This window comes from Pochonia chlamydosporia, chromosome 2 (assembly GCF_001653235.2).
Source record: "Pochonia chlamydosporia 170 chromosome 2, whole genome shotgun sequence".
In the NCBI taxonomy this organism is placed as follows: Eukaryota; Fungi; Ascomycota; class Sordariomycetes; order Hypocreales; family Clavicipitaceae; genus Pochonia; species Pochonia chlamydosporia.
Genome location: NC_035791.1, coordinates 6,105,681 through 6,132,800, shown reverse-complemented (window position 1 = coordinate 6,132,800; position 27,120 = coordinate 6,105,681). Strand labels below are relative to the sequence as shown.

The 27,120-nt window shown below is 48.5% G+C and overlaps 11 protein-coding genes across 11 annotated transcripts; 4 read left to right on the top strand and 7 right to left on the bottom strand.

The window, feature by feature from the left end:
* Positions 1–548: 548 nt before the first annotated feature.
* VFPPC_03914 (beta-lactamase) lies at positions 549–2,310 on the bottom strand (the record flags this gene model as incomplete). Its single annotated transcript, XM_018283358.1, has 4 exons — positions 549–1,311; positions 1,359–1,620; positions 1,669–1,791; positions 1,845–2,310. 4 exons carry the CDS (start codon positions 2,308–2,310, stop codon positions 549–551), a joined length of 1,614 nt encoding a protein of 537 aa, XP_018137697.1.
* Positions 2,311–3,137: 827 nt separating this feature from the next.
* Positions 3,138–4,202, bottom strand: VFPPC_03913 (hypothetical protein; the record flags this gene model as incomplete). The annotated part of the gene is made up of 1 exon (XM_018283357.1): positions 3,138–4,202. The coding sequence occupies one exon, from the start codon at positions 4,200–4,202 to the stop codon at positions 3,138–3,140; it is 1,065 nt and encodes a 354-aa protein (XP_018137696.1).
* Positions 4,203–6,107: 1,905 nt separating this feature from the next.
* On the bottom strand, positions 6,108–6,959 carry VFPPC_13543 (hypothetical protein; the record flags this gene model as incomplete). Its single annotated transcript, XM_018291318.1, has 1 exon — positions 6,108–6,959. The coding sequence occupies one exon, from the start codon at positions 6,957–6,959 to the stop codon at positions 6,108–6,110; it is 852 nt and encodes a 283-aa protein (XP_018137695.1).
* Positions 6,960–10,195: 3,236 nt separating this feature from the next.
* VFPPC_03911 (maltase) lies at positions 10,196–11,977 on the bottom strand (the record flags this gene model as incomplete). The annotated part of the gene is made up of 1 exon (XM_018283356.1): positions 10,196–11,977. One exon carries the CDS (start codon positions 11,975–11,977, stop codon positions 10,196–10,198), a length of 1,782 nt encoding a protein of 593 aa, XP_018137694.1.
* A 625-nt stretch (positions 11,978–12,602) lies between these two features.
* On the top strand, positions 12,603–14,406 carry VFPPC_03910 (sugar porter (SP) family MFS transporter; the record flags this gene model as incomplete). The annotated part of the gene is made up of 3 exons (XM_018283355.1): positions 12,603–13,107; positions 13,189–13,429; positions 13,536–14,406. The coding sequence occupies 3 exons, from the start codon at positions 12,603–12,605 to the stop codon at positions 14,404–14,406; spliced, it is 1,617 nt and encodes a 538-aa protein (XP_018137693.1).
* Positions 14,407–14,505: 99 nt separating this feature from the next.
* VFPPC_03909 (Zn(2)-C6 fungal-type DNA-binding domain-containing protein) lies at positions 14,506–15,957 on the bottom strand (the record flags this gene model as incomplete). The annotated part of the gene is made up of 1 exon (XM_018283354.1): positions 14,506–15,957. The coding sequence occupies one exon, from the start codon at positions 15,955–15,957 to the stop codon at positions 14,506–14,508; it is 1,452 nt and encodes a 483-aa protein (XP_018137692.1).
* Positions 15,958–18,563: 2,606 nt separating this feature from the next.
* Positions 18,564–19,238, top strand: VFPPC_03908 (hypothetical protein; the record flags this gene model as incomplete). Its single annotated transcript, XM_018283353.1, has 1 exon — positions 18,564–19,238. The coding sequence occupies one exon, from the start codon at positions 18,564–18,566 to the stop codon at positions 19,236–19,238; it is 675 nt and encodes a 224-aa protein (XP_018137691.1).
* Positions 19,239–21,394: 2,156 nt separating this feature from the next.
* On the top strand, positions 21,395–21,889 carry VFPPC_03906 (hypothetical protein; the record flags this gene model as incomplete). Its single annotated transcript, XM_018283351.1, has 1 exon — positions 21,395–21,889. One exon carries the CDS (start codon positions 21,395–21,397, stop codon positions 21,887–21,889), a length of 495 nt encoding a protein of 164 aa, XP_018137689.1.
* Positions 21,890–22,994: 1,105 nt separating this feature from the next.
* VFPPC_16850 (hypothetical protein) lies at positions 22,995–23,249 on the bottom strand (the record flags this gene model as incomplete). The annotated part of the gene is made up of 1 exon (XM_018294603.1): positions 22,995–23,249. The coding sequence occupies one exon, from the start codon at positions 23,247–23,249 to the stop codon at positions 22,995–22,997; it is 255 nt and encodes an 84-aa protein (XP_018137688.1).
* Positions 23,250–24,642: 1,393 nt separating this feature from the next.
* Positions 24,643–25,752, top strand: VFPPC_16849 (helix-loop-helix DNA-binding domain-containing protein; the record flags this gene model as incomplete). Its single annotated transcript, XM_022429041.1, has 2 exons — positions 24,643–24,708; positions 24,820–25,752. 2 exons carry the CDS (start codon positions 24,643–24,645, stop codon positions 25,750–25,752), a joined length of 999 nt encoding a protein of 332 aa, XP_022284038.1.
* A 728-nt stretch (positions 25,753–26,480) lies between these two features.
* VFPPC_17468 (hypothetical protein) lies at positions 26,481–26,855 on the bottom strand (the record flags this gene model as incomplete). The annotated part of the gene is made up of 1 exon (XM_022429174.1): positions 26,481–26,855. The coding sequence occupies one exon, from the start codon at positions 26,853–26,855 to the stop codon at positions 26,481–26,483; it is 375 nt and encodes a 124-aa protein (XP_022285799.1).
* Positions 26,856–27,120: the final 265 nt, after the last annotated feature.

Here is a 27,120-nt window from a genome sequence, read left to right as displayed (position 1 = left end):
AGCAAGACAAGGTGTTGTCTGGAAACAAGTTCTCATCAAGCTCACGCAACCCAACGATCAAACGCCGAAGGTAGAACAAGTTTGTTTACGTCGCTTTGCTTAAAGGCACTTCGTTTGAAGTCGCTAGAAAATTTTGCGAAAAGAATAACTTTGTAAGCCACCACAACGCAAACACACGAACACAAGTTACACAAGTCTCGTATGGTCGTTGTCTACACCGCTTCACGCAGCCGTGTTCCACATACAACTGGACGGCAGGGCGCCAAAGTGGATTGCGTCGTTGTATGGAAGGATGCGAGAAGGGATCGCTCTTTTGAAGACGTTCTTACCGCTTTTCGGCATGACCTGTTACCGACGAGAAGCGGTTGAGTTGCAATCGACTCGATGATGAGACAGCTGCTATGAACCATGACTTAACTGGTCCCTCACATCTGAGACACAATACAGCATGTCTTACTCGATGAAGTCGCAAGACACAACCTTCTTTTGTATTCTCGAATTCTATTGACCAAAACTATACTCCGTAGGTACGGACTAGATACAAAACATCACTCCTTGGTCAAGCTGGCCCTCAAACCGCTATTCTTCACACCAACAACCCGTCCGCCCTGTACTTCAAATGTAAACTCATCCACGGGATAGCTAGCATAACGCTTCGCATCTACCCAGACCCAATTATGACAAGCCTCGCTCGGAACACTGATCTTATCAGGCCGGATGTTAACTTTTTCGACAGCCATTCTCCACCGATTCCCTTCACCAACAGGATATAAACGGACGTCGATGTCTTTCACTTTTACGCCATTCTCCGCCGCCAAAACATCCAGGATAGACTTGCCATTATTAGTCCACGTCTTGATACGCAACCCAGGCCCGTCATCAATGGCAAGCTCAAGACTAGACTTGGAGGGCCCAGTATACCGACCGACGTAAACGCGAGCCTGCTTCCTGGCTAGAGAATCCACAGTCGGGATGACAGACGAAGCGAGCAAATCCAACATGTCATTAGCAGGACCGTCGGGTTCGTCGCCACATGAATTAATCGCGCCTGCGATATTGTACTCTGGCACAAAGACCAGGTACGCGGACCAGCCGGGCATGCCGCCATTCTTGGTGTAGATGTCGATGGGGCGATCTTTGTATGAGACGCGGTAGATTTCCCAGGCAGCACCTACGGCAGTGGTATACGAGCCGGCAAACCCACCGGGGCGCATCCATTGTCTAGTAGCGGCTGGTGAGAGAAGTTTGTGGTTCATGATGCCGCGGGCGAGTGTGAGGAGTTCGTTGGGCGTTGAATACAAACCGGCGGTCCTGTCAAGGTTAGCAACGGTTGCGGTTTTGGTGTATAACTGACTTACAAGTTGTAGTTGCCAATGTCATAGCCCCAGAACACGTTACCCGGTGCGATGGGAATGACACCGCGAGACCGTTCTGGGGGGTTCAATCCTGTCACGGACATGCCTAGAGGCTGGGTAATCTTCTCGCGAAGCAACTCTGGGAACGATTTACCAGTCATGTTCTTCAGGACCATGCCGAGCAGAACGAATGCCTGGTTGGAGTACCCTGTCGATTGGCCGGGCATGAGAGCTAGCTTATCCCGCTGTAAATTTTCGAAGAAGGCTATGTCTTGTTAGATGAGCGCATCTTAGAGGCCGTATCGACACTTACTTTCTCGACTGCATGGTCCGAGTCCAATATAATCGCATTTGGGAACATCTTTCGGGTCTGGAGTCGGAAACCCAGCCTTTTGAAGGTTCTCACCGTCCATGAGAAATAGGTCAACAGCATTGGCTGATTTGTTAGCACATATTTGCCTGTTTTCTTTTACTCTTTGTAAGACTCACCATCTCTGGGCACACCACCCGAATGAGAAACCAGCATTCTCAAAGTCACTCCCTCATATTTCTTAACCCCTTCCAACTCGGGCAAGTAATTAGAAATTTCCGTGTCCAAAGAATAAGGCTTAGTGAGCAGAAGCGTCAATGTGTGGATTAATTTCGTGATGCTCATTATGCGGTACGCTGAATCCCCAGTGATGTTCTTGGTGCCGGTCGGGTCTCTGACCTTGGCGGCGTGATGATACTCAAAGAACGTGTTGTTGGTGGACGACAGGGCAAATGAGAATGAATTTGTGGACGCGTTCCAAGATTTACGGCTATTGCTGACCAAGCGATTTATGGTGTTTTGTAGGCCGGCGGGATCAAATTGCGAAGGCATCGCGGGTGGTGGAAGAAGAGGACCTGGAGGAGGACATTTGGCGCCAAGTGCACCAATCGCCAGAAGTTGAGCAACAAGATATATTTTGACCATTGTGGAAAGTTAGTGACTAGTGAATAGGGTAGTGGTGTAGATTGAGTGTGACTGAGATGGATATCAATCTGGTTTGCTCTTCTTATATACTGATTTCCGTGTAGGTCACCGAATACGAAGCACATACGAATTCTGCCTGAGCCATGTAATTACGTTCACCACATCACACCACTGCCTGTAGGAACCGAAGTTGGTCGTTTTCGGAATGCTCGGGGTCCTGTTGGCTTGCTTTTCTAATCGCATTATTTGGCTCGCGTCTCGACGTGACGTATTTTAGAGTGTATTTTACAGGAACGACGCGCAAGTGGCCCAGGATTCCAGGAACGGTAAACGGTACTCGGCAGTGCTGGTAATCCTTGTCTATGAATGTAATTTAATTTGCGGCTTCCGATTCGTTCTAATTGCCGCATTTGTCGCTAATAGCTGAACACCAAACGACGTTAGCGACTGCATAACCAATCTGACTTAAGTCTCGGCCTTTATCTAATATGAAAGGACGTCATCATAATTTAAGCTTATTCAGTCCTTCTTGGCGTCCTGTCCTTGTTGTTCAAGTTGTTGCCCAGAACATGCTGATCAGAAAAATACCGCATTTTGTTTGGTCCGCTCGTGTCATTTTTAATTCGTCGTCGAGGCAGATGTGATAGTAAACAATATACTTTTCTTGATATGTTTTCTGCAGTGGCCCTTTGCCAAGGATATTTGCGCAGCTACTGTCCGGTCGCCTACCTGAACCCTTCGCCTCAACCTCCGTTGTAACCCAAGAGCCAAGTACTAAGGTATTAAAATACTTCTATTTGTTTTAACAATTAAAAGAGAGAAAGAATCTAGTCATCTAACCAAGTTTCAAACTCATCATCTGAAAGTTCGGATTCCGACCCCGACTCCTCTTCAATCATCTTGCCGTCGTCATTCCACGCCATATCATCGTCTAGTATCATAGTCTTGCCAGTCAATACATCCAAGGACTGAAGCTCAAATTGCGGAAGTGAATGAGTTAGGATTCTTATGAGCTTGGGACATGCCATTCGGCTTGCGAGAGCTTCTACCTGTTCACGAATGTCTGCCTTGAGTGCCGGCAGGCCCTCGTCTTGGGGCTTGCATCGTTGCGAGTGCGATGCAGATGTGGTTTCTGCTACGTCTGTCATGAGACTCAGATTGATAACCACCTCACTCAGTCTTAGACTGTCTTTTGAATCTCGGAGCTTTAAAACCTCCGGGCAAATAGTGCGCATGCGCAGATGAAGGGTCCGAAGAGTTGAAAGAAGGGTTCCAATAGCTGGGCATATATGATAGGCGTTTTCTTGCTCTCCAGGTGAGTCCATGAGGCCGACAGTTAAATCTACAACTAGAACGCTCAAGCTTTCCACTGATAGCAACGCTTTTATTGTAGGCAATGACAGATAGTCTTCGGGGCTATCGAGAGGGTTCGGTGAAGGATAATTCCAGGCTCGTATGTGAAAGGTACGCAGCTTGTGAGACTGCTGTGTTATGCTGGAAAGTTGCTTTAGGGCATTGTCCAAGGAGTCTTTCCATGTCGTCATGCTCGTGTTGGCCGTGGGCTCATCATTCGGAGCAGTAACTCCCAAAGCGTTTGAGTCATTGCCATGCGTTGAGTGTGTGAGGCGGAGATAAGCATAATAGCCGCCTAGTTCGAGCTTAAGAGCTTCCAGACTGGCCTTGAGTGAAGACTGGCGCTCAATCATCCCAGGGGCGGCTAGACTTGACAGTGTTTGCTGAGATAAGGTGATACATTTGAAGTAAACAGGAAGAGCGTATTCGAACCAATGCTTGCATATGAAAAGGCGGCCTATGTCCTTTTGGAAAAAGGCTGAGCCCAGTTGGTTAAAGATTTGGGTTAGAGTCTCGGGAGGCAGTCTGAGAAGTGACATTATACAACTATGAAGCGCGAGATATACTAGGTGCAAGGGCGAAGAAGGTACGGCGGATTGCCAACAAAAGAAAGAGATTCGAAATAACTTTCTTCACACTCATGTATACAACCGAGGAATTGCGTAAGGTGTTGAGTTTTTGTCAACAATTAAATACAGGCACATGGGACTGCAGCGGGGTTCCTCAAATTCGATTGGTCAATGCTCTCCGTGTTGTCAAGAGTTTAAACGTTGTAACAATTGCCACAACATATAAGTTTGGAGAGTCTTGAGAAATTGTGAACTTACCGAGCGAATACTAGGATTTCTAAACTTTAGTAGAGGACATGGCGAAGGAATCAGTTACCTGTGCTGCTAGCCCATAGCCGGTTATTCTTAAGACTAGTCTCGTCGTTTCCAAGCCCAACCTTCTCAATGTAACATTGACCAACCCACTTCAAAATCACGGCAACAAAACTCCAATTGTCGACCATCTTGAGGGTTTATTGCATTCTCAGGGTATACTTGCCAGTTGGATAAGCCTGATGCCTTGTTCTGCAGTCACGTGCGTTTATCCGAGCCATATTACTCCGTCGCTGCCTGCTCTTCAAACACAACATCAACATTCAACAACAGCTCCATCCTGGTTCTACGCCTGCGCTCAATCGACCGCTGGGCGACATTTTCGCTGGAAAAGAAACAGGACATAGCACGGGCAAGATGGTTGCACAGGTCGTCTATGGAAAGAGTGCCCCATGGGAGCAACTGAGGGATGTGTATGGCACAATGCCTCTTTCCTAGATGCTCATATTGATAGACGCCTCTTATCGCCTGTTCAAACGAAGTCATCGGCTATCTTCGTCGCATAGACGTTCAAAAAGGCGATTAGGCTAGGGAGGTTATTGTTAGACGCACCAGATCTATTTATGGAGCGGCCGTAGCAGTCAATTTATGATGCGACCAGAAAGTAGACGCCGAAACTCCCTCTATTTGTGAGGTTACTTCAATGCAGCCAAATACCGATAAGGTACCGCCGAAGCCTTTGCTTTTTGTACACACGCAGCCGACCAATATGAGTGGAAGTCCCATATGCAGCCTCTAGATGGCACCCAATACGGCTGCAGACACGCACATCTTGCTACGTACCTCACTATAATTGGCCAGGTAGCTCAATCTATTGAACCTTGTTTTATACTTCTTTGTCTTCAAAACCTGTACATTGTGTACTCCGTAGTCGATACGGCCCGAGAGCCACAGGGCCATCAATTCATGCTTCCCATAATGCCTTTGCCACTGCAGGTTGATCAGCACGTCACCAATCCTACGCTATACTATGTATAAAGCCAGGCATCTGTCAGTAACTGCGTCTCGTCAACATCCTATTCCTTAATCTGATACAAGCAACACTCCTCACCATGCGAACACTCCCTGTAATTGTGGCTGTTTATGGAGCAGCCTTGGTGGCTGCCCTGGCCATTGAACCACGCGAAGATATCTGTTTATTGATATGCTACACAGAGAAGCAGCCTTGTGCGGAAGGTTGGGTAAGTGGTCTTTGCGTGAATTTCTCCGTTTGGAGCAGAGAAAATAAGAGACTGGTTGCTGATATTGTCATGCCAAGTACCCCTCACAAATGGTATGTTTTCCCTGATGGAATCGAAAAACAGGAAGTTATCTAATTTTGCCTCAAGGGAGAGTGCTGGACATGCTGCCGGGCTTCGAGTTGAGTCGAAGTGAAATTCTGTTCGGTAATGGATTAGCTAGCACTGCCAAACTTACATTGCATGTTCCCTCCCTTAGTTAGTCCCCGCCACAACGGTCCCTAGTATTTTGTCATGGCACAAGTAGAACAGCTCACAAATTGATAAACATGGCACGCAAAGTTGCCTTGAATTTGCTTAATTATTCATTTCTCATCATACATTGTCAGCTCTGCGGCTGACACGTCGTCGACCCCGAGGAAACATGTTGAATCTGCAAGCTCGAGTTGTCTCGAAACGGATCCACGTCATGCCTCTCGTTGGTCATTTCCACCAACCGGTTCAATATCCTAAACTCCAGCTTCAACTTGACACTGTACACAAACGCCTTGTATGCCGTCTGCATATCGTAGTAATCCGTATACTCCAAACATAAAATGGGGATATCGAGAAGAATAACAAATACATTAACCCACAGCAAGTGGCGTCGCATCTTGCGCACCCCGTCCCCGTACAGGCTGTTCTGGATGTCGAAAAATGAAAAGCATGACTTGATGTATATCGCTGATATTATGAGTTCCTGCAAGAAGAATATGGTGACTTGAATCTTTTCGTAGACGACGTAGGGATGTACCCAAGAGTTGTTCGGCGAGCTGTTGGACCCATACATGAGGATGATGATGGGCACGTGAAGGATAAAGGCGTTGGTGACGATCATGCCCAGCACCATTCGCAGATAGAGTTTATTCCAGAATATCAGATGTAGTCGGGAATATAAAACCAACGATTGACCGGTAACCATTGGAACCCATCCGATGGCGACGAGGGTAATGTACACACCGTAGTTGTGCGAGCCGATGACGTTTTTGAGCAGGAAGCCGATTGAGTGTGGTATAATTCCATTAGTGGCGGCAACAAAACTCCAGAAATAAAGACCCTTGAATCGCCGAAACGTGGAAAAGATGATGACGTTGAGCTCGATAGCATTATATAGTGCTAAGGCAACGAATGCAACGATGGCGAAGATCGAATCGCCTTGATCGGTAGGGCCCTCGCCCGGGTTGCCTGAATAGCCCATTGCGCGAGAAGCAATGGCATGCTTGGGCGTTCAAGACGAAAAGGTGTTTTCTTCGATGATGGATTGTTGGCTAGTTGGACGGCGTTGGCTGAGTATATACTCAAGTCGTTTGTTCGTATGTCGTCGGTTCCAATGGGAAGTCGCCACCATGCCACGACGAGACAGTACTGCTCTTGGACGAGTCTTATATGGCCAAACGGGGTTGTTACAAAGTGCCAGAGGCAGATAAAAGTAAACAATGATGGGACAAACAAGCCTCGCAGCTTGTTCGCTGCAAAGCCCACGTCAACAAAGCATGTGCTGAAAGGCCACCTTGGGATCGATGATGCACAAGCGAAGCTCTGTGGGAACGGGTGTGTTTTGCAAGTGTTGGGTGATGTTGCTCTTGGAGTCGAAGCTCTGTGTCGACGGGTATTGGTGGTTGGGTCTTGGCCGGTTAATAAAGCCAGTGACCTCGACAGATTTGTTTGCCGTGTTACCCCGTGTTTTGCTGCAGGCAGTCCAGATACAGGTCCCTGCTTCTGCCCTTTTGCCTCCCCTCCACGCTGGATTCTGGCGGCTCACTTTGAGGAAGAAAAACTTGACAGCGTCTTCCACACCTCCCACCCTCTTGAGAATAGTTCGGGTGAAGCGGCGGCGCACCTGAACTGACCCTGGCAGGCGCCACTGTTTCGCTCAAGCGATCCCCGTTGGTGGCTGCAAATAGACAGCCTCGGGGGCGGGGGTTTCCAATATCAGGATGGCGAGAGAATGTTGGCCAAATTAGACATGGGAGGATCTGATACCCAGGAAGTCAGATCAGGTTCTGATTGTAAGTTTGAGTTTTCTCTTATTTAGAACATGAGTATGGGCCAGTTGTTGAGCCGATGCCGGACAAGGCTACATATTGTCATTGTATCCTTGGTACCACAGGGAACTCAAACCCTCGCGGCTGGATTCTGTTTGTTGAGCCAAGTCCTCGTCCTGGTCCAGATGAGGATGAGCTTCCTAGCTCCACCTTTCGCTGTGTGACAAAGTCGATTTCATGGCCACGCACGGAACTCGCTCCCACGCGAGGCAAATGCCCATGGTGAGAGACAGGGTCCGCGACAAGGGGGGTTGAACAAACCCCGGCGTAAATGGCAAAGTCGCTGCTCCACGCCAATGGCCCAGATTGTTGATTTGTGTAACAGGCGCTGGGGAGAATGACTAATGTGTGCTCTCTTCCTGTACATAGCTCGGCAGTGGCTTCTTCACAAATTTCCCTTGTGGCTCTTGTCGAAAGGAAGAAAAACTGACAGTTCATTTTAGCCCAGTTCTTCAAGCTGTGCCAGGGGTCGGCAGGACAAGGAGACAAGGAGACAAGGACTGTTGGAGCAATGGAGCTACCTTTCGGTGGAGACGATGCCACAGTCAAGCCATGAAATGATTGGGGCGTTGATGAATCTGTCTCTCACTCATCGGCCAACTTTGCGACGGGCAAGGAATGTGAGTAAGAGGATGGGATGGTTGGATGGCACGTTCTCACGCAAAACATTTGAGCCACAACCACATGGGAAAATATTGCAAAAAAAAGCAAGCTGCATTTGCATGGCCCAAGCTTCGATATTCCACTCCATCGAGCGGAGACACAGGAAAAGCTCCGTTCCTTCCTCGTCCTCTGCGTTGCTGTTGGTTGGGAAGGAGCCATCCCGGACCTGCCTTCCCCCGGGCCGCGCCATGAAACCCATTCATCACATCAATCATCACAGACGATTTCTCATGGGTGAAGCTCTTCACCATTTGGCTTGATTTTCTTCACACATCGCATCGAAAGACCCCCCAAACTCACCAAGCTCCGCTCTGCTCCCCACTGTCCCATTAAACCATTATATTCAGATGAAATAAACTCGCATTGACCCATCAACATGGCCATTTGAACCAGTTCCTTGGGTTCGAGCGGATCCGACAATTTATTTTGCTGCTACCTACTCCATTGGTCAACTGAAATGTCATCGGACGATTGAATGTCTCTCCTCGGTTATAGCTCGTCTGTGATTTCCGAAGTGCGGACGCGAACACCCGATCAGTTGGTCAGCCATCAGCCAAAAGCCACGAGGAATGAGACATTGACTGACCAACCCGTTGGTCGGTGCCACGAATGGTCAAGACCCAAGAGAGCCAGCAGACAGACGGAAGCACATGAACGTCAGCGGACAGCTCAGGGGTCTCTCTTCCCAATCTTCAGTGGCTGCGATCCAGAATGGTTTGAATGGGTACCTGGTGCAGCAACCAACTTGCCCAACTGGATATTTGGCGCCAACGGCTTTTTTGCGCGATTCATGCCCCTTGCCAGAAGTGGCGGCTCACCAACAAGTAAAGGGAATAGCGCAAGTGTCACCAAGTGGCTCCAATGTGGCAGCAAGCCCAGCAGAATCTGGGGTAGCGCAGTATTATTCCTGGTCATGCCATCCTCACTCAGGACAACTTGAGGACCTCGTGCGAATCCGGATCTGCCAGACTTGTCGTACGGAGTTTGGCGTTGTTAGCCTTTAAGGGCACCCTGGCGGATTTGCTGAGCAACTGGCTGAAGCGTCCGCAAATACTGTCAAGTACGCAGCTCCAGGCCCTCAGACCATGGCTCTCGTATGACCTGATCGTCGATCACCCCTCATTCTCCTCTCTCCTCACCGATGAGTGCTGAGTGTGTCCCCGACTCACAGAAGTGATCTGCGGCACGCAAACCTTGACAGCGAAAGCCATCAATTCATTGGCTTCAGCCACCAGCCATCACAGCACGGAGTGCCTGACTATGAGGTACGACGCCGGACAAGAACGTCCAAACATTGCTTCGCCGTCGAATCATGCACCCATCGGGGCTTGTCGAAACGGCCAGTCACATAATGGGAAGGGCTTCTAGCAATATCGAACTATGACTGCCCCGTGGTGAGGGATGGTCGGCGCTAGCTGTTTCCAGAGCCATTTCTATTTTATCGCCCGATATATCAGCGGCCACAGGGTGGCATTTGGGTGAGGTGAGTCCGAAACGTCGGGGCTCGTTGCCCGTGGATGCAGGCTTGGTGCACACCAATACAATACAAAATACGCACCAACCGTGCTGGGGTCGTGAGACGGCAAAGGCTTAGTGGGTGGCTCTCGAAACTCATACACTGAACGAGCCAGGTTATGAAGCAGAACAGCAGCTCGCTTACCCACAAAGGCTCAATCCTGAGACTATCCATGTTGTGTCTTCTTGTTGGCGCTACAATACAATATGGCTAAAAATTGACATACACACGACCTTGCCAGCCACCAATAACCCGGCTACCATCTCCTCCTTTCACGGCACTGTCAGTAGTCATGAGGCACCGCACGTCCTCATCACTGCACTTCAACACCGCCGCCACGTTCGGATATAGCTGGTCGTCGTCGCTCATGTTCAAAACCACGAGGGCGTTTGCGAATTGTCCCCGTTCATTGACCCGCGTGCTGGATGTCTTGACATAGGCGAAAATGTTCTCATCCTCTGGATTTACCAATTTGAAGGACCCATGGATGAAGACGTCTCGGTGAGCTTTTCTCATCTTCAAGGCCTGCTTGTAAAAGTTCAATATCGAGTCCGGGTCCCTTTCCTGTTGCGAGGCGTTGATGGCCCGGTAGTCATCGTGCACCTTCATCCAGGGCCTGCCGTGCTCAGTAAAGCCGGCATGAGGCGACTCGTCCCATTGGAATGGTATTCTAGAATGGTCTCTTGCTAGGATCTGTAGACCCTTCATCGTATCATCTGCTCTCTCCTGGTTTCCAGAGGCAGCGGCCTCGGCGTAAAAATTGCGGCTTTCGATATCCTTGTACTCTTCTATACCCCAGGTCTTTGGCATATTTACCATGCCGATTTCTTGTCCCTGATATAGAAACAGAGATCCGCTAAGTGTAGCTTGCCACAATGCAATAGTCTTTCCAGAAGACAGCCACTTGTCGCGTGTGGAAGCATTTCCAAAACGAGAAATGGCGCGGCCATTGTCGTGGTTTTCAATGAAGGCGGTTGCCCACGCATCCGTGCCTTCAATAAAAGATTGCCACGTTTGAGTCAGACTTTTGAGCTTGGTGAGTGGATAGGGGTTGTAGATGTACTTTGCGCCAAAGCCATCTCCCGTCCCGAGACGAATGACGGAAAACTCAAAGACCATGTCGAGCTCCTTTGCTGCAGCAGACACGTATGGAACGACCTGCGACGGATGAGGCGTGAGAGATAATTCTCCCACGGACACGGCATTGTATGGTGCCAGTGCCTCACGGTTCATCTCGTTGATGAACTCATGTATCCTAGGACCATTACACCACATTTCCGGCGCAGGCTGATGCTCAGAAGCAGGATCCGTGATGGGGGCGTCAACATAATCCTGTCGTTTTGAGTACTTGTTCACAGTATCGATGCGGAAACCATCAACTCCGCGATCCAGCCAGAAGCGCATGGTTTCCTCATAGATAGCCTCTCGGCACGCTTTATTCTCCCAATTCAGATCCGGCTGGTCGGCTGCGTACAGATGCAGGTAGTATTCCTGCGTGGCCTCGTCCCACGTCCACGTTGAACTGGCGAAATACCCTCTCCAGTTGGTTGGAGGATGTCTGACGCCGTTCTCATCATAACGAGCTGGCTTCCAGATATACCAATCGCGCTTAGGGTTATTTTTTGACGAGCGGGACTCTTTGAACCATTGGTGCTCTGATGAGGTGTGGTTGACAACCAGGTCCAGAATTACCTTCATGTCCCTGGAATGGCATTCTTTAACGAGCGTGTCGACATCTTCGACTGTGCCGTAGGGTGCATAGATGGCTTGATAGTCTGATACATCGTAGCCCATATCCTTCTGGGGAGACTCGAAAATGGGCGAAACCCAGACTACATCAACACCTAGGTCAGATATGTAGTCCAGTTTGGAAATAAGGCCCGGAAGGTCTCCCCAGCCGTCATTATTGGAGTCTTTGAAGGAAGCTGGATAGACTTGGTAGAAGGTTGCATCTTTCCAATATGGTGTATCTCGAGGGACAAAGGCACCCATGATGACGGTAGAGTGAGTCTGGTAGGCAAGTCTGAGGATGCAGGAGGGAGCGTTTTTCGAGCTGACAAGAGTAGATTTATTCCATTGCGCACTTTAATCCAATATATTTGTAATGTAAACATCAGATTCTTGAATTCCGAAGCGTAGTTTTAATTTTTTTCTCGGGTTTCTCATCGCTGCCTTCATGACGCGGACTCTCCGCGCCAATTAAGCATATTTCTCCATCTTCGTCAGATTGAGAATCTTCAACGCGGAGGCTCCGCATATTGCCTCCACATGAAATCACGACTTCCGCACAACTCCGTCACTTTTCATTTTACACTTCATCGCTACACGGAGTCTCCTGTCGCTTTCAACGCCCGCAACTGCAAGATTCCTGACAGCCGATGCACCCCACACGATTTATTTCCCCATGGGCCGTCCACACGACCGGTAAGAAAAAACCACGAGGTTTCTCCACTAGCTAGTTTTTCTTGCTGTTCAGGGTCGTAGACGTTGTCACTTGGGGAAAAGATAAAAGGGCTTGATGCTGCCGCTAATGTTGCATTCCAGCATGGCATGAATCTTCATCTCTTTCCACAGTCTCATACCTTGTACATCCTGTTACGTCAGGTTCGTGTTCGTCATGGCTGGCAACGATCCCTCCACGGACATCAAAGTCCACAACCCTCAACACCACGAACATGATCATGATCATGACCTCAAATCCTCCCTAGTGGCAGAAGCCAAGTCCGGCGCCGAAGCCGAACAGAGCATGTCCCTCCGCACCGCTCTCGCGCTGTACCCCAAAGCCATTCTGTGGTCTGTCCTCCTCTCGTCCACCCTCATCATGGAAGGCTACGACCTTGCTCTGCTGGGGAATTTGTACGCCTCGCAGCCGTTTAACCGCAAGTATGGCACTTTCAACGCCTCCACTAAGAAATATGCCGTCAGTGCTGCCTGGCAGTCTGGCTTGTCGAATGGTGCGCGAGCAGGCGAGATTATAGGCTTGATACTTGCTGGGTGGACGGTTGATCGGTGGGGTTATAAGAAGAGCATGGTTGGGTTTTTGACCCTGATGATTGCGTTTGTCTTTGTATTGGTGTTTGCGCCGAATGTGCAGGTTTTGGTTGTGGGAGAGGTCTTGTGTGGTAAGTTTCTATCACTGGCATTTTCCGTTGAGCGGAATTTTCGCCTTGTTTTGTATGTGAATGTCTGTCTAACCTTGATAGGTATTCCCTGGGGTGCATTCCAAAGCATTACTCCTGCGTACGCATCTGAAGTTGCGCCTGTGGTTCTGCGTCCCTATCTGACCACCTTTATCAACATGTGCTGGGTCATTGGACAGTTCTTTGCTGCTGCCGTCAACAAGGGATCCAACGGACGCACTGATGAGTGGGCGTATAGAATCCCATTTGCAGTGCAGTGGGTTTGGCCAGTTCCTATTCTTGCTGGTGTATTGTTTGCTCCAGAGTAAGTTTCCGAAGCTTTGTTTGACTGACAGCACAAACATGCCACACTCCTCACATCACCTAATCCATTTACATCGATTTCGTGACCTCAAAACTAACGAGTCCAGATCCCCCTGGTGGCACATGCGCAAAAATGACCGCGCATCCGCAAAAGCTTCCCTCCTCCGCCTCACATCCCCAGCGCACACGACATTCGACCCAGACGCCACGCTCGCTCTCATCGAGCACACCAACGAAAAGGAGCGCCAAATCAAAGAAGGCGTCTCCTACATCGACTGCTTCAAAGGCGTGGACCTTCGACGTTCCGAAATCGTCATTGGTATCTGGCTCGTGCAGACGCTTGGCGGACAGAACCTCATGGGCTACTTCTCCTACTTCCTCACCCAGGCTGGCATGGACCCCAAGAACAGCTTCTCTTTGTCCATGGGCCAGTATGCCCTGGGTATGGTTGGCACAGCTGGTTCCTGGATCCTCATGAGCCGCGTGGGCAGACGCAAGATTCACTTCAGCGGCCTGTGCTGCCAATTTATTCTGCTCATCATCGTGGGGTGCCTGTCCTTCTCAAAGGATAACAACTCGGTGTGGGCGATTGGTGCCATGCTTATTATTTTCACGTTTGTGTACGACTTCACTGTCGGACCCGTGACGTATTCCCTTGTTTCGGAGCTGTCAAGCACTCGTCTCAAGAATAAGACCATTGTGCTTGCGAGAGCGGCGTACAATGCGAGCAATATCTTTGTTAATGTCATGACGAATTATCAGCTGAGCTCGACGGCGTGGAATTGGGGTGCGCGAACGGCGTTTTTCTGGGCCGGTAGTTGTTTGCTTTCCGTTGTGTGGGTGTTTTTCAGATTACCTGAGCCTAAGGGCCGGACGTATGCTGAGCTGGATGAGTTGTTTGAGAGAGGTGTGCCGGCACGGAAGTTTGCAAAGACGCATGTTGATCCGTATGCTGTTGATGAGAAGCACGACGTCTAAATGTATATGTATGTACATAGTTGTTGAATTGTAAAGGCCAGCGAAGCCAATTGGTTTACCATCTCCCTCAACTTGTATTTTGTTTGCAGGGAGCTGTGCTCATCTTGGAGATTCATCGAGTGTCCGACTCAAGACTGCCTGATTTTGCAACGGGCTATGCAAAGCCTGCTCAAGGTGTCTTTCCAATAATCCATCGTAGACGTCCTGACCACCTGGTAGCTGCACCATTAATCCCCGTACATATCCCAAGTCATCTTCTGGCGGCCCTTCAACCTCTGTGTGCCGCTGCCTGGGTGCCTGTGGAATGCCAGCCATCACATCTACCACTGCCGAGGCAATGTCAAAGAGTTTCTCTGTCAATCCCACACCGTGAACCTTGATCGCGTGGATGGGGAGATCACGCGTCGAAAGAACAAGCTCCCTCGCGACATCCAATGGATACTGATACGTCAAGTTGCGTTGACGCGCTGCTTCAGTGAGGTAGCCTAGTCGCAATCGCAGCTGCCAGATGACGATACGCAACCAGAGTTTGGTGATTCGCAGATTCGCCTTTTGCATGTCCTGGAAGGGGAACCGCGGGGGTATAGCGGCGTTGATGGCGCGTTCGGTAACGTCGAGTATTTCTGGTGATGGTGGCGAGAAGACGGCTTCGCGGTTCATGATGGCCATGAATGCTGAGTCGATGGGTCGAAAGAGTGCAGCTAGACTCCATAATCCGGGTAGAGCTTCTTTGAGGACGTCCAGATCGGGAGTATCTGGCGTGATGTGTAATGTGATGGAGCGGCCGTACCGGATGGCATGCGACCGCTCCGAGGCGAGAAGAACCCAAAATAGCCTGTTGAACAGCTCCTTGCCATCTATTGATGCTGGTTGTCGGTCTTTGACCAAGGCCCATAACCCTGTGGTTTGTCGAAGGAACAGAAACGTTTGACTATGTCTCGACAGCCGTGTTTGTCCCGCGTACAGGAAGAAGCTCAAGAGACATGCATCCAAGGAAGGCGTCAGGTTCCAGCAATAGATTCTGTAAACTGCCGATGCTGAATCCAACAATGAAGTCCCATATTGCTTGTGATCGCGTGGTATGGCGCTCTCAGGTCTACTCGCCGCTTCATCAACGTGAAGCAGCACGTACGCGCAAAAAGCGACGAGTAGAACAGCAGCCTCGACAGATCTTTGATCCGCAGCCACGTCCATTTGCAAACGACTAATGTACTCAGGCGTCACAATAGGTATGGTGGGATAGCAATGCTCAAAGAAGAGCTGCGAACATTCCGTCACCACTGGGCTTCCCGCGACCTCGACCACCTGCGCCCATTCGGCTGGCGCTCCATATCCAGATGGCGATGACGGTGTGATGGAAGGGTATGAAGAGGCGGTGCAGTCATTGGCCACGCCGGCGCGTATGCAGCGACTGCATGGGCGACGCTCTTCACATCCCCGACGGAGGGACTTGCATCGTTCACAAGCGCGAGGGACTTGGAATCTTTTGGTGGCGGGTTCGCTGTTTTGCGAGGGGTTTCCGTTCCTGCGCTTCCGCTTGTCGGTGCTCATGGGATGAATACGGTGGGATGAGCCGAAGGATGAATGACTTGATGCTCAATTGAGTTGGGGCGTTGAAATGCGAAAAATTGATGAGTGAAGGTGCAGGTTGAAGTTGAAAGGAAGTCAACTGTGGAGACGCCGAATGTGTGAAGTGTGTTTTGGAGGTTGGAGTGGGACATGCAACACAACATCTTTCCGATGAACCAGTAATACACTCATAAACTCAGAAAAAAGGCTGATTGGTTCGGTAATGCAACATTGAAAATATCTTCATGTCCTTTCGGCATTCTCTCACTGCGTATGAACGTGGAATGACACCCCCAGTGTCTTATACCTACTATGCATGTCAAACAGCTTCTGGGTTATTATCTTTACGTTTCCAGTCTCTACTGTGCCTCCTTCTATTATAGGTAATTATTTGCCGGAAGTCGTGCATCTATGTATCGCCGCAGAGTCTAAATGATTGATGCTGGTGACTATTGGAGAAGCACAACGGTGCTGTTGAACACACTTCCCTTTCCGTGCGTAATGAGAGAAGAGCAGGGTTTTTGATTATTATAAAAGTCTTTTCTTGCTTTTGAGATACTTAGAGTTTAAATGCCTTGTATTGAATAAGTTGCTCTCTCGTACGCCATTACTCTTACACCGTACAATCATGCCCATCAAACCGAACCAAAGCTAGCTCCGCTAATAGACAATGCCAGGTCATCGTAGAAATGTAAATTGAGTTAGTAAGTGATCCTTTCAACTATAATATACTACGATAAAGCCGATATTGTCTCGGTTCGCGTTCTCGCGTCCCGTATGGCCTACCTGACCGAGATCATGTAGTGCGATGACCAGACTTTTGTTGACACCTCACCACCATCGACTAGCCACGTACTTGGACTGAGGTATCTACTTATTTCCCCGACAATCTTAAAGTTGAAACTTACACTACGGGAGCAAGTCCTAATTTAATTGGTGGCCGGATTGCTTTGTATGACCCTGCTCGGCATTTTCCCCGTTCGGTTGGTTTCAAGATGGCGATGAGTTTCCGCCACTAGTTGCCGGCTGAACGCATAGCAACCTTAAATAGACCTCGTCTCGGGCTCTAATTAAACCGGGATTATATATGTGAAAAAGAGAACCAATAGGAGTCCATTAGAAGTCCAGTACAAGTAAAACTCTACCATCCGAGGTCAGCCGTCTGTCACTTTATGCACGTTGCAACTATCTGCACCACTCCTACTACTTGGAGGAAAGTTTCTTATACAAAATCTATTGCTTAAGGGTTGGTCTATAAATTTGAAAATAGACTAAGGAAGCTTCTATCGCTGGGGACCTTTTTTAAATAAGCGATCTCTATGTCAGTATCCTAGGCTACTTTGTCTATGCGCTGTGAGTAATAGCTAGACGAGAAACCATAGTGTAGAGATCAGGGAAGCGTATCCTTACGAAATGCCCAAGTTCTTAAATTGATACCAGAGAAAGGTCTTGACCTTCTTCGTCGGAGTTTCTAGGGGAGTCATGTCCACGGTTTGGCCACCTCATCAAGAGAAGCCACGCAAACTCCCCAGGCTTATGCTGCAACAGTAGGCTACGGATATTACATCGAAAGTCGAGGATTTAGAAATAGTTAGATCTGGTCTTATTATTGCGATTTATTCGTCGTTTCTAGCGTTGGGCGACGACAAATCGCTCTTTGCAGTAAGACGGATCTGTGAGATCTCGTCGACCTACCGTTGATAATACCATTCGCTAAGCATACCTACAGATTTAGCTGTTGAAATCATTTTGGCAAGGGATTTGGTCTGGGGTTTCATCAGTTGCGTGGATTGTTGGGTGGTCACTTGTATTTCCGGGGGGATGAAGTTTGAGGCTGTGAGCACACCAAAGAAAGAATCAGCAAACATTGATCAATTGATGAAGGAAAAATGTCAGCTACAACTACATGGTACATGTTCTTGGCTCCGTAGCTCAATTGTGCGCTGACTTGTGGAACTCAACCCCATCCAATGCACGGCCATCATCAGTTCGTCTAACTCTATGCAAGTAACTCAGAAGAACTGAAGCAACCCCAGAATAAACCACAACATTTGAAAACGTCACGGTTAGATCGGTGAGGAGCACACCGACAGCCCAAGTCACATACATGATCGGTAAAGTTGCTCTTATCCAACATGGATGTGTTCGTATGAACCTTGCCTCTCTTGTCAACCTGGGCTGGACTTAGGCTGCTTCCTATATTCTTTCTCGCCTAGCTCTTTAATTCTCTTACTAATAGCCTACTGATAGGAAAACGCTTAAAGCAGATAGACCCACGCATACTTTCAAATGCTACGTTTAACGCGGGGACCAATAATAAGCGCTGGTGAACCAAGATTCCTGCTACAATGGTTGATGCTTGATTACACAGTATGAATATTTTATTCTGGTCACGGTACGGCATTTGATGCATCCTGTCATCATTACCCCATGTTATCCTTTTCATGGTTACATCAGACTCTAGCTAACCCTTTCCAAGTTTCTGGGAGACCAAAAACATCGCAGAGGGGTATAATGTTCTCCTAGGCTCATCATAAACCATCCGGGAAGGAAAAAAAAAAGAAGATGCGCAATTACCGACTCCCAACATGACCGACAAGATCAAGTACGCGCAAGTCGACAACGATACTAGCGACTATGGAGAAGATTACCAAAAACCTATCCGACCGCACCGAGGATGGGTTTCAACATTGAGCTCATTTCTTCTTGGTCTCGTCACAATGGGAGCCGTAATGGCTCTTTATTCAGCCTTTATAATGCCAGAACCGCCACACGCGCGCAACCTACCACACGCTCGCAATGGTTCTGATCCCAACACTGGCCTTCCGTTGGCCTGGTCTCACGGCGACTGTGGCAACTCACCCGAAGACGCAAAAGCACGAGGCTGCCAGTACAGCATCGTTCTTCACTCGTGGCTGCCAAAGTCTTGCCTCACAGAAGCGGATGCAGAAGACGCCGAGGCCATGTATAAAGAGCGCCATTGGCCGTATGAGATTGCGTCAGGTCGGAACCTTACCATGCAAGAGCTTGGTGCTGGCGATTATGGACACTTTGTAACTACGTTTGACTGGCATGTCACGCATTGCATGTATGTGTGGAAGCGGCTACATAGAATCTTGCTGGATCCGACGCAGGAGTTGGACTCGTACACTGCCAACTATCATCATACAAGCCATTGCGTAAAGATGATTGGAGGCCATCCGGAAGGCATGAAGGATTCGGGCACAAAGATCTTTGTAAAGTATCCGAAATGCGCAAAATAAAATGTGCTCATTTGTTGAGAATGGGCAAAGTTACGGAGCATATGACTCCCCATTCATAAACAAGTCAATTTAGCGGAGCATTTATAACTGCAATTGGCTTTGGCCGTAAAGTGAAGATAGATGATACTCATTATATAAATCGCATGTCACACGCTTTCTAATCCTGTGGTAATGGTGCTCCCTTTACATGCACATCAAAGTCCAAATCAGTCTGAGCCTTGTGCTCTACCGCCCAGTCTCTAATCTTTTCAAAATTCTTGCACGTATGCGTTGTTCCCACGTTCCCAACCATTTTCTGCTTCTTCTCACTCCATTGCCAGTATATCGTGCTGATATCCGAGGAACATTGGAGCGACTGCCTCAACTGCTCGTAGCAATGCTCCATGTGAAAGATATTGTCTTCAGCTTTTTCCGAACCCGATGTCAAGTCCATCTTGTAGACGTCGGGGTATACCAGCTTGCGTAGCATATTGAGGCAATGTAGTTGGTGAAAAACATCGAGTTCCACAATGTAATGACTGGTGTCGTAGGTGAATGGCGTTGTTGCGTTGGGAAGCTTTGCAGCAGATTCGGGAGAAATTTGGGATATTAACACCTCTTAAACCTGGTGATTAGTCTTTTTGTCACGGATATTGAGCTCGTCTGAAGTTAAACTCACGGTTGTAAAGCTCGTCCCATTGAGCGTCCACTTCGCTGGAAGAGCCTAGGAACTTTGATGTGTCTCCTCGCAGACCACCAGTGAAAACAACTGTTTGATACTCAACTGCAGATTGTGCAGGTGCTTTAATCCCATTAGAAAGCTACTCATCGGAACAAAGGCAAAGGTGGCTTACAGTATATCTCATTTGGAATATACGCCTTATTCGGATCGTGTCTTTGCAAGAACCATGCTGCCACTAGTGCTAAAAGCAGCACTACGTTCAGCAAGCCAGAATATGGCAAGCAATATGCCCATTTTTCTCGTCTTGACAATCGCTTCGATGTTATAAAGACGTCTTTCTCCTCATCAGCCAGAAATGGCACTTCATCCGAGCATCGGTCAGTCGCCATGTGGTCCGTCTAAGTGAATGAGATTTGAATGTGATAGGAAGCCTTTCAAGAGAAGCCTGGCTGTCTTGACGCAGAGAGTTACATGTATCACAGCGTTGAGTACTTGTTGAACTACTACGCATAAACGAAACGTCCTACGTAAGCAGATTTTCGTTTGAACTAGCGCCGCCTTACACCATCCTGTACCGTGCATTGTGGACTGTGTGAGAAAAAGCGACATCCTAAAGTCAGATCCTCCCGGGTATCGGTAAGCGATCTTCTAAACTTCGCATTTCCGGTTTAAGAAGGTTACATTTTGCTTTTGAGTCTATAAGCACACATTGCCACACTGAGTCAGAAGTGTTCGCACATCATTCACTTTGCACTGGTGGCTATTGGCTATGATGAGTCCTGTAAGCACGTCTTGCAGCAGATGGCGTGCGTGTTGTTCAGATACTACGTAGGATATAGTACAACCTCAGTCTGACGTGCAGAAGAAGGATCAACAAGACGAGAAGTTGTGACTTTCGTCTCTCATCTTGGTATAGTGCCACGACTTACGCGAGGCTATTAACCCCCGCATAGCCAATTGCCGATGTGAAAGGACCCTTGATCAACCAATTGCACTTTTAAGATGGAGCTCATCTAGTTACGCATTAGGAATTGTCAAAAGCAAACAAAGTCCCAAGGTATAGATCCGCTGACTTAACTCGGTCTTAGCTTAGCGTGCAAATTTCCCTTCGGCCGTTAAAGATTCGACTGGACAAGAACAAAGTCAAAGTGGCTGCTGACACGCAGGCCCCCTGTCGAAGGATCACTGCCGTCCATTAGGTTTCGTCGGCTAATTAGCCAGTTAGCTATACCCCGCGAACAGAGGCATTTACACAACAACTTTGGCATCAGTGAATGAAAAATGGTGAAATCAATGTTGGAGAGGTTTCCCCGCTATGGGTGTGTTGCAACGTTCCCCAAGTTGATGCTCTGTTTCAGGATATTGTCAGACAACTAGTCATATAGATAGATAGAGAGTTATCCAGCACATTCGTATTGTCTTTGTGAAAGATATCCTCACATCAAACAACAACACTTGTCTCAAACCATCTGTTCAACCCGACAAATCTTTCAAAATGAAGACTTTTATTCCCATTGCACTCGCACTATTTGGTGCCGCCATTGCCGCACCAGTTCAACCACTGGACACCGACGAATACAAGCGCTCCGAGGCTCAGAGCCCCGACATTTTGTACAACAACCAGGCTGGCTGGGGGAAACGCTCTGAGGCTCAAAGCCCTGACATCTTGTACAACAACCAAGCTGGTTGGGGCAAGCGTTCTGAGAAGCGTTCTGAAGCTCAGAGCCCTGACATTCTCTACAACAATCAGGCCGGCTGGGGAAAGCGTTCTGAGGACAAGCGATCTGAGGCTCAGAGCCCTGATATCTTGTACAATAACCAGGCCGGTTGGGGAAAGCGCTCTGAGAAACGTTCCGAAGCCCAGAGCCCTGACATTTTGTACAATAACCAGGCTGGTTGGGGAAAGCGTTCTGAGAAGCGCTCTGAGGCTCAGAGTCCCGATATTTTGTACAACAACCAGGCTGGCTGGGGGAAGCGCTCTGAGGCTTAAATCCTATATGCTTCACATGATAACGCAACTGGTTGGGGGAAATAGCACCCGAGCTTAAACCATCACTGATGTACCTATTGTGGTGGATTAAACATAGTCTACTCGTAATGGAATGCTATTTCATAAACTGAAGTTTATCTCATTAAAACGTCTGCAACTCATCATTCAACCTGATTGGCTGTAATCGAAAAAGCCTCTCCACTGTTGCGAAATCTGAATGAGCACATCAGGGCACGGCGTCAACAACTCATTAAAGCTCCCCCGCGACAGAAACACTAGATGTAACCTTACAAAAGACGTAGCCCCATCCGACTGCAGATGTAGTCAAGTCCCTGTCGCTTGAACATCAATACTATGCGCTACATAGTGCAAAGTGCAATTACGTCAGGTGACGGTGAGCACTAAGGATAGCCCTGCAGTTCGGTACTGTTACATCCCCTTGACCTATTCTCATGCAGTTTGACTGGCTCCTTCCATTACAACTTCCTAGAGTCCTGAAATCTCCATAACTCGCAAAAATCTTGTGTTGTGTGTTGATACTTTTCCTGCACAACCATGTATTCAGGGCGGGCTTTGACAAAGGGCCATGACCCTACAGATTCACTAGACACGGAGAGTCTGTTAAGCGACGATCAATCACAAGAGAAGCTTCTACATTCTCAACCATCTACGACATCAAAACGAAACGGCAGATTAAAGACCTACCTTCATGCCGGCGCTTTTGTCTTTTACACCGTCCTCACCGTCACATTATATGCATGGAGTGTAAGAATAAATGGGAAGCAATGTGCCTGTGAGGATGGCGCAATCTATTGTAAGAAAACAGACTACCGCGAACACAAGAGTATGATGCTGACATATGTTAGCTCCCGCGAGAACAGCTATAAAATATGAGAAACAAACGATTGTCCACAACCTTGAAGATAATGGCAAATATAGAGGCCCGCCACGACCGGAGCAAGATGCAGCATGGGAGGACCTTTTACAATGTAATTGAAGTTCGCTACCCTTCGTTCTGTCAGAGTTTTAACAAGCCATTCATTAAGATAACAACCTCCGGGTACAAAAGGTGGACCTTGAAAAGGCAAACAAAACCTCTGTGCCCTTAAATGACGACCAGGGCGGCTACCTCGCGACTCTGGATGTCTTTCACACACTGCACTGCGTGAACAAAATTCGCAAATCCTACTACTCCGACTACTACCACGATCCTAACCCACTTGCGGACCAGCAGGAGCACTTTGACCACTGCATTGATTTGCTTCGCCAAGTGGTCATGTGTCATGGGGATATATCTCTGCACACGTACGAATGGAAGGAGGACTATAGATGGCCGTGGCCTAGTATGAGCACGGAACATCAGTGTCGAAATTGGGACAAATTGATGGCTTGGTCGAAGGAGAATTACGTTCCAAGCCTGACTGGCCCCATACTATCGCATCCTATTTTGGGTAAGTCGCTCAATAGACGGGATCTTTCACAACCTTACGGACGACATACTAAGGCGGTGGCAGGGACATCTTTTCGAGGCGATGAACCTCATAGTTGATTCGAGTGCCACTATTGTGACAACAAGACTAAACCACAACTTGCGTCCAACTGCCCAGCCATGATCAATTGCCGAGAAGGCGATGTAACAGCTAGTGCATCTCTCAGGTAAACCACTTTCTGTTAACTTGATGTTTTGAGGAGGAGGTATGGCAAGGAAACAACATCTGCTATCTGAATGGGTGTTGACTGGTGTTCCGAGCGATTCCCATGCTGCAAAAAGGTGCTGTATTCAATGGCAAGGGCCATTTTAGCCAGGCGTAGGGCATAGGAGTTGTAAATTACGAGTCCGCGTAGTGGGCGTACTAAAATGCTAAAGTAAGAAGCAGCCCTCATTAGGCATTGAGTAGACGGCCAAGCGAGGCGACTTGACATTATTTAATAACTATCATCGCCGCTTCCCCCTTCAATACGAGTTTCGGGTATTCCAGATTATACACACTTGCACCATATCTTTGTTACCTCGCTAGATGAGATGAGCCGACGTTGCGAGGTTGTGGGCCATCAACAGTAGCCTGTCCCTGGCGCACTCCGAGTTCAAATGTTCCTCGTTGCGTCAAGTTGACCGGGTTGGCTACAAATGAATGGCGGCATGACGACGACTCCCACCTCAGGCGATGCTTGGAGAGTAATAATTGCCGATGTGCAGGGAAACACTACGCAAAACGACGGTGGTGAGTAGATTGGTATGGTTAGATGGTAAAATATACGTCACAGGAGAGACTTGCACATGTGACTGATAGTTGAGTTCCGTGACCTGATCCACTGTCACTCTCATGTTGGTGGTGGCCAACATTGAATGGTGTCAGATGTTGAAGCCTCAACATTGAAGTCGAACCACTTTTGCACCTTAGACTTTTTGTGGCGTCTGGGCCTGCCGCGCCGTAGTCACCCGCATCTCCGGTTCTTCAAACGTCAACTGGTCTGGTATTCGACCACTATGGAGATGCTTGTACTGTGGCAAGGTAATGTAACAAACCTTCCGAAGGTCTGGATGTTCGCTGTCAGTGGCAGCAAAGCGGCGTCACTCCACTATCAAACAGCGAAAGTATAAAGGCAGGTCTGATGCTGTCTTGAATTAAATTACCCATATCCAGAAGAAAAAAAAATGATAATAAACTCGAAATCCAGCCGCAATACTTGCTGTTTAAGCAGTGCTCGCGATATATCATCCGGATCCTTTCATCTTCGCCGGGCGACGTTCCATGGTGAATCCGCAGATACATCAAGAAATGGATCTGAATTGGCCGGAAGTGCATAGAGCAAACATGGCCTGGTTAGACAGTCTGGACGAAAGCAGCATTTCGGTGGTGAGATAGGCCAACCGGACAATCTTTACCGCGCATTTTCAGGAACAATATGCTAACTTCTTCATCCCTTAGGGTCAATGGCTCGGGGCAACGAAGGACATGTTTGCCTTGACACCAGTCCTAGACAGTAGCTTACCGAGCAATTTCTCCTCGTTTGCACACTCGGAGCACAATATTCTGTCGTGGGATCCGAGTAGCCACAATAGACGGCACGCCTCGATATCCTGCTCCGAGCTTAGCCAAGATTCTGGTGAATGTATTAACTGGCTGCACCCTTGTTTGTCAATACAGTCTACTGCAGGTGAATATCAACTGGCGTCCACAATTGACGGCCCAGGCTTCCTTCGGCCTGACCAGGTCGATGACAAGGTCGATGACAAAGTCGATTGCAGACCTCAGGTGTCGAGCACCACCAATGTCCCACACCAAACAGCACCAAGCTATAATCCGAATAAGTGTTCCGGCACGTCAAAGACACAGTCTGCGTCAACGCCGGATGATACCACCGAATGTAGTCCTATCGGCGACAGGGGACCAGTGAGACGTCGTAAGAGGAAGCCGGCCCATGTTCGGCTAGATGATGCTATCGTTTGTGCAGATGGAGATACGAGTGCTTCCGGACAAGATCGGAAGGCTCAATTACGTGGTTGCCATAACCAAGTAGAGAGGAACTATCGCAGCAGGTTGAACAACGACTTTCAACTCTTATTTAACGCCATCTCTGAATGCACAGATGAGAAGGATCTGGTTTCCATGGGATTCACAGACGGGGGGGCACGAGGCCGGAGCAAAGGATCAATACTACGGCTAGCCAGGCGCAGATTGCTGGCGTTGCATACGGAAAATCGCGTTATCGCCGGTGAGCTGAACACAATAAGACACCACCAGATGAAATGTCAGATGGGGCATGCTATCAAACCTCCTGGGGAGTCTGAACTTGACACGAGAAACGAAATCATCGTCCCACACGGTACGGATTGTTCGATGATTATGTTGTCTATTTAGTTATCGGGAGAGTCCATGGCTGGACGGTACTTTGTGGGAGTTTTCTAGAGCAAAGCCTCTTGGTTACGGGTGTGCTAAATGTCAGGTTGTTAGTTTCTACATCTATAGACCTGAATTTTAGTTTTGATTAAATATTTCAAGGGCCATTAATTCGTTAATTTTGCTCTGCCAACTGATTTTCAAGACTATTGTGTGGTATTATGCCGGGATATAGACTACATTCTCATAGGGTGAGACACCATTATAACTGTCAAACCGATGCATTTGCCATTAAAGATAAGGATTCTACCTCTCCAAATGCGTGATTCCAACATGAAAGTGATGGCCCAACGTGAAACCTGTTGTTCCAAAGAACAGAAAGGCCGCTCTAAAGTTTATATACCCCATTAAGGAATGCTTGGAGACCTCCGTCCAAGTTCACAGCATTAAAACCCTGCTGCACCAGGATCCTTCACGCCAGGTACCACGATATCCAAAGTAGCAGTACACAACCACCAGAATCGACTTTTCCAAGACGGATATCTTATCCCGCAATGCGTCAATGGGAATATTAACCGCACCTGGAAGATGGCCCGCCAAGGATTCTTCTTGTGAGCGAACATCCACGACTTACCATTTGCCCAAATTCTTGGCGTTAAGATCTTCGGTGTGTATGGTTTGGCAGTCTCCATGGATCACATTTGATGCCACATCGCCGATTGTCCGGTCTAGCAGTAGCGCTCGAACGACTACATGGTCTGACACCGTCCGCAAGGTGACGACATGGTTCTGGGCTTCTCATTCAATTCGAGGCCGGATTGCGCCTGCGCCTTGGGAAAGTAAAAGCTTGTCATATTCAAAGTGACGAGGTTTACCTCCTCCGGTCTGAACTGTGACTTGCTCGTTTGAACGACCAATCTCAAGAACTTCAGGGTTAAGATGAACGTCAACGTTAAAACGCTCTTTGAAGTATTTCGGAGTGTGCAGAACCAGACGTCGTCTATGATGACACTGCTTAGCGTATAAGGTATGCCGCAGTTTGCGTTACCAACGTATGGACCTTCTCCAAATACGGTAATGGTTGCCGATTCATCGAGACGACGGAGTCGGGCGGCGGCCGACATGCCCCCAGCGACGCCACTGACTTTACGATCTTCTTTGACATATGGGATCGGCTTATTGTATCTGGTTCAAAGGCTGCGTGTCAGATTTATACGGAGGGTGGGAGTATGCCGAAGGGTCCGAAGGCAGAGCGAGGAAAGGCGACATATATGCACGGGGCTGTTAATTATCCTTCGAAGCGCGGATCATGCCACAGTGGTGTTATGGAGCGCAATAGTATGATGACAACGTTCTCATCAAATGGACAAGGAGCCGCGCCGCTAAAGC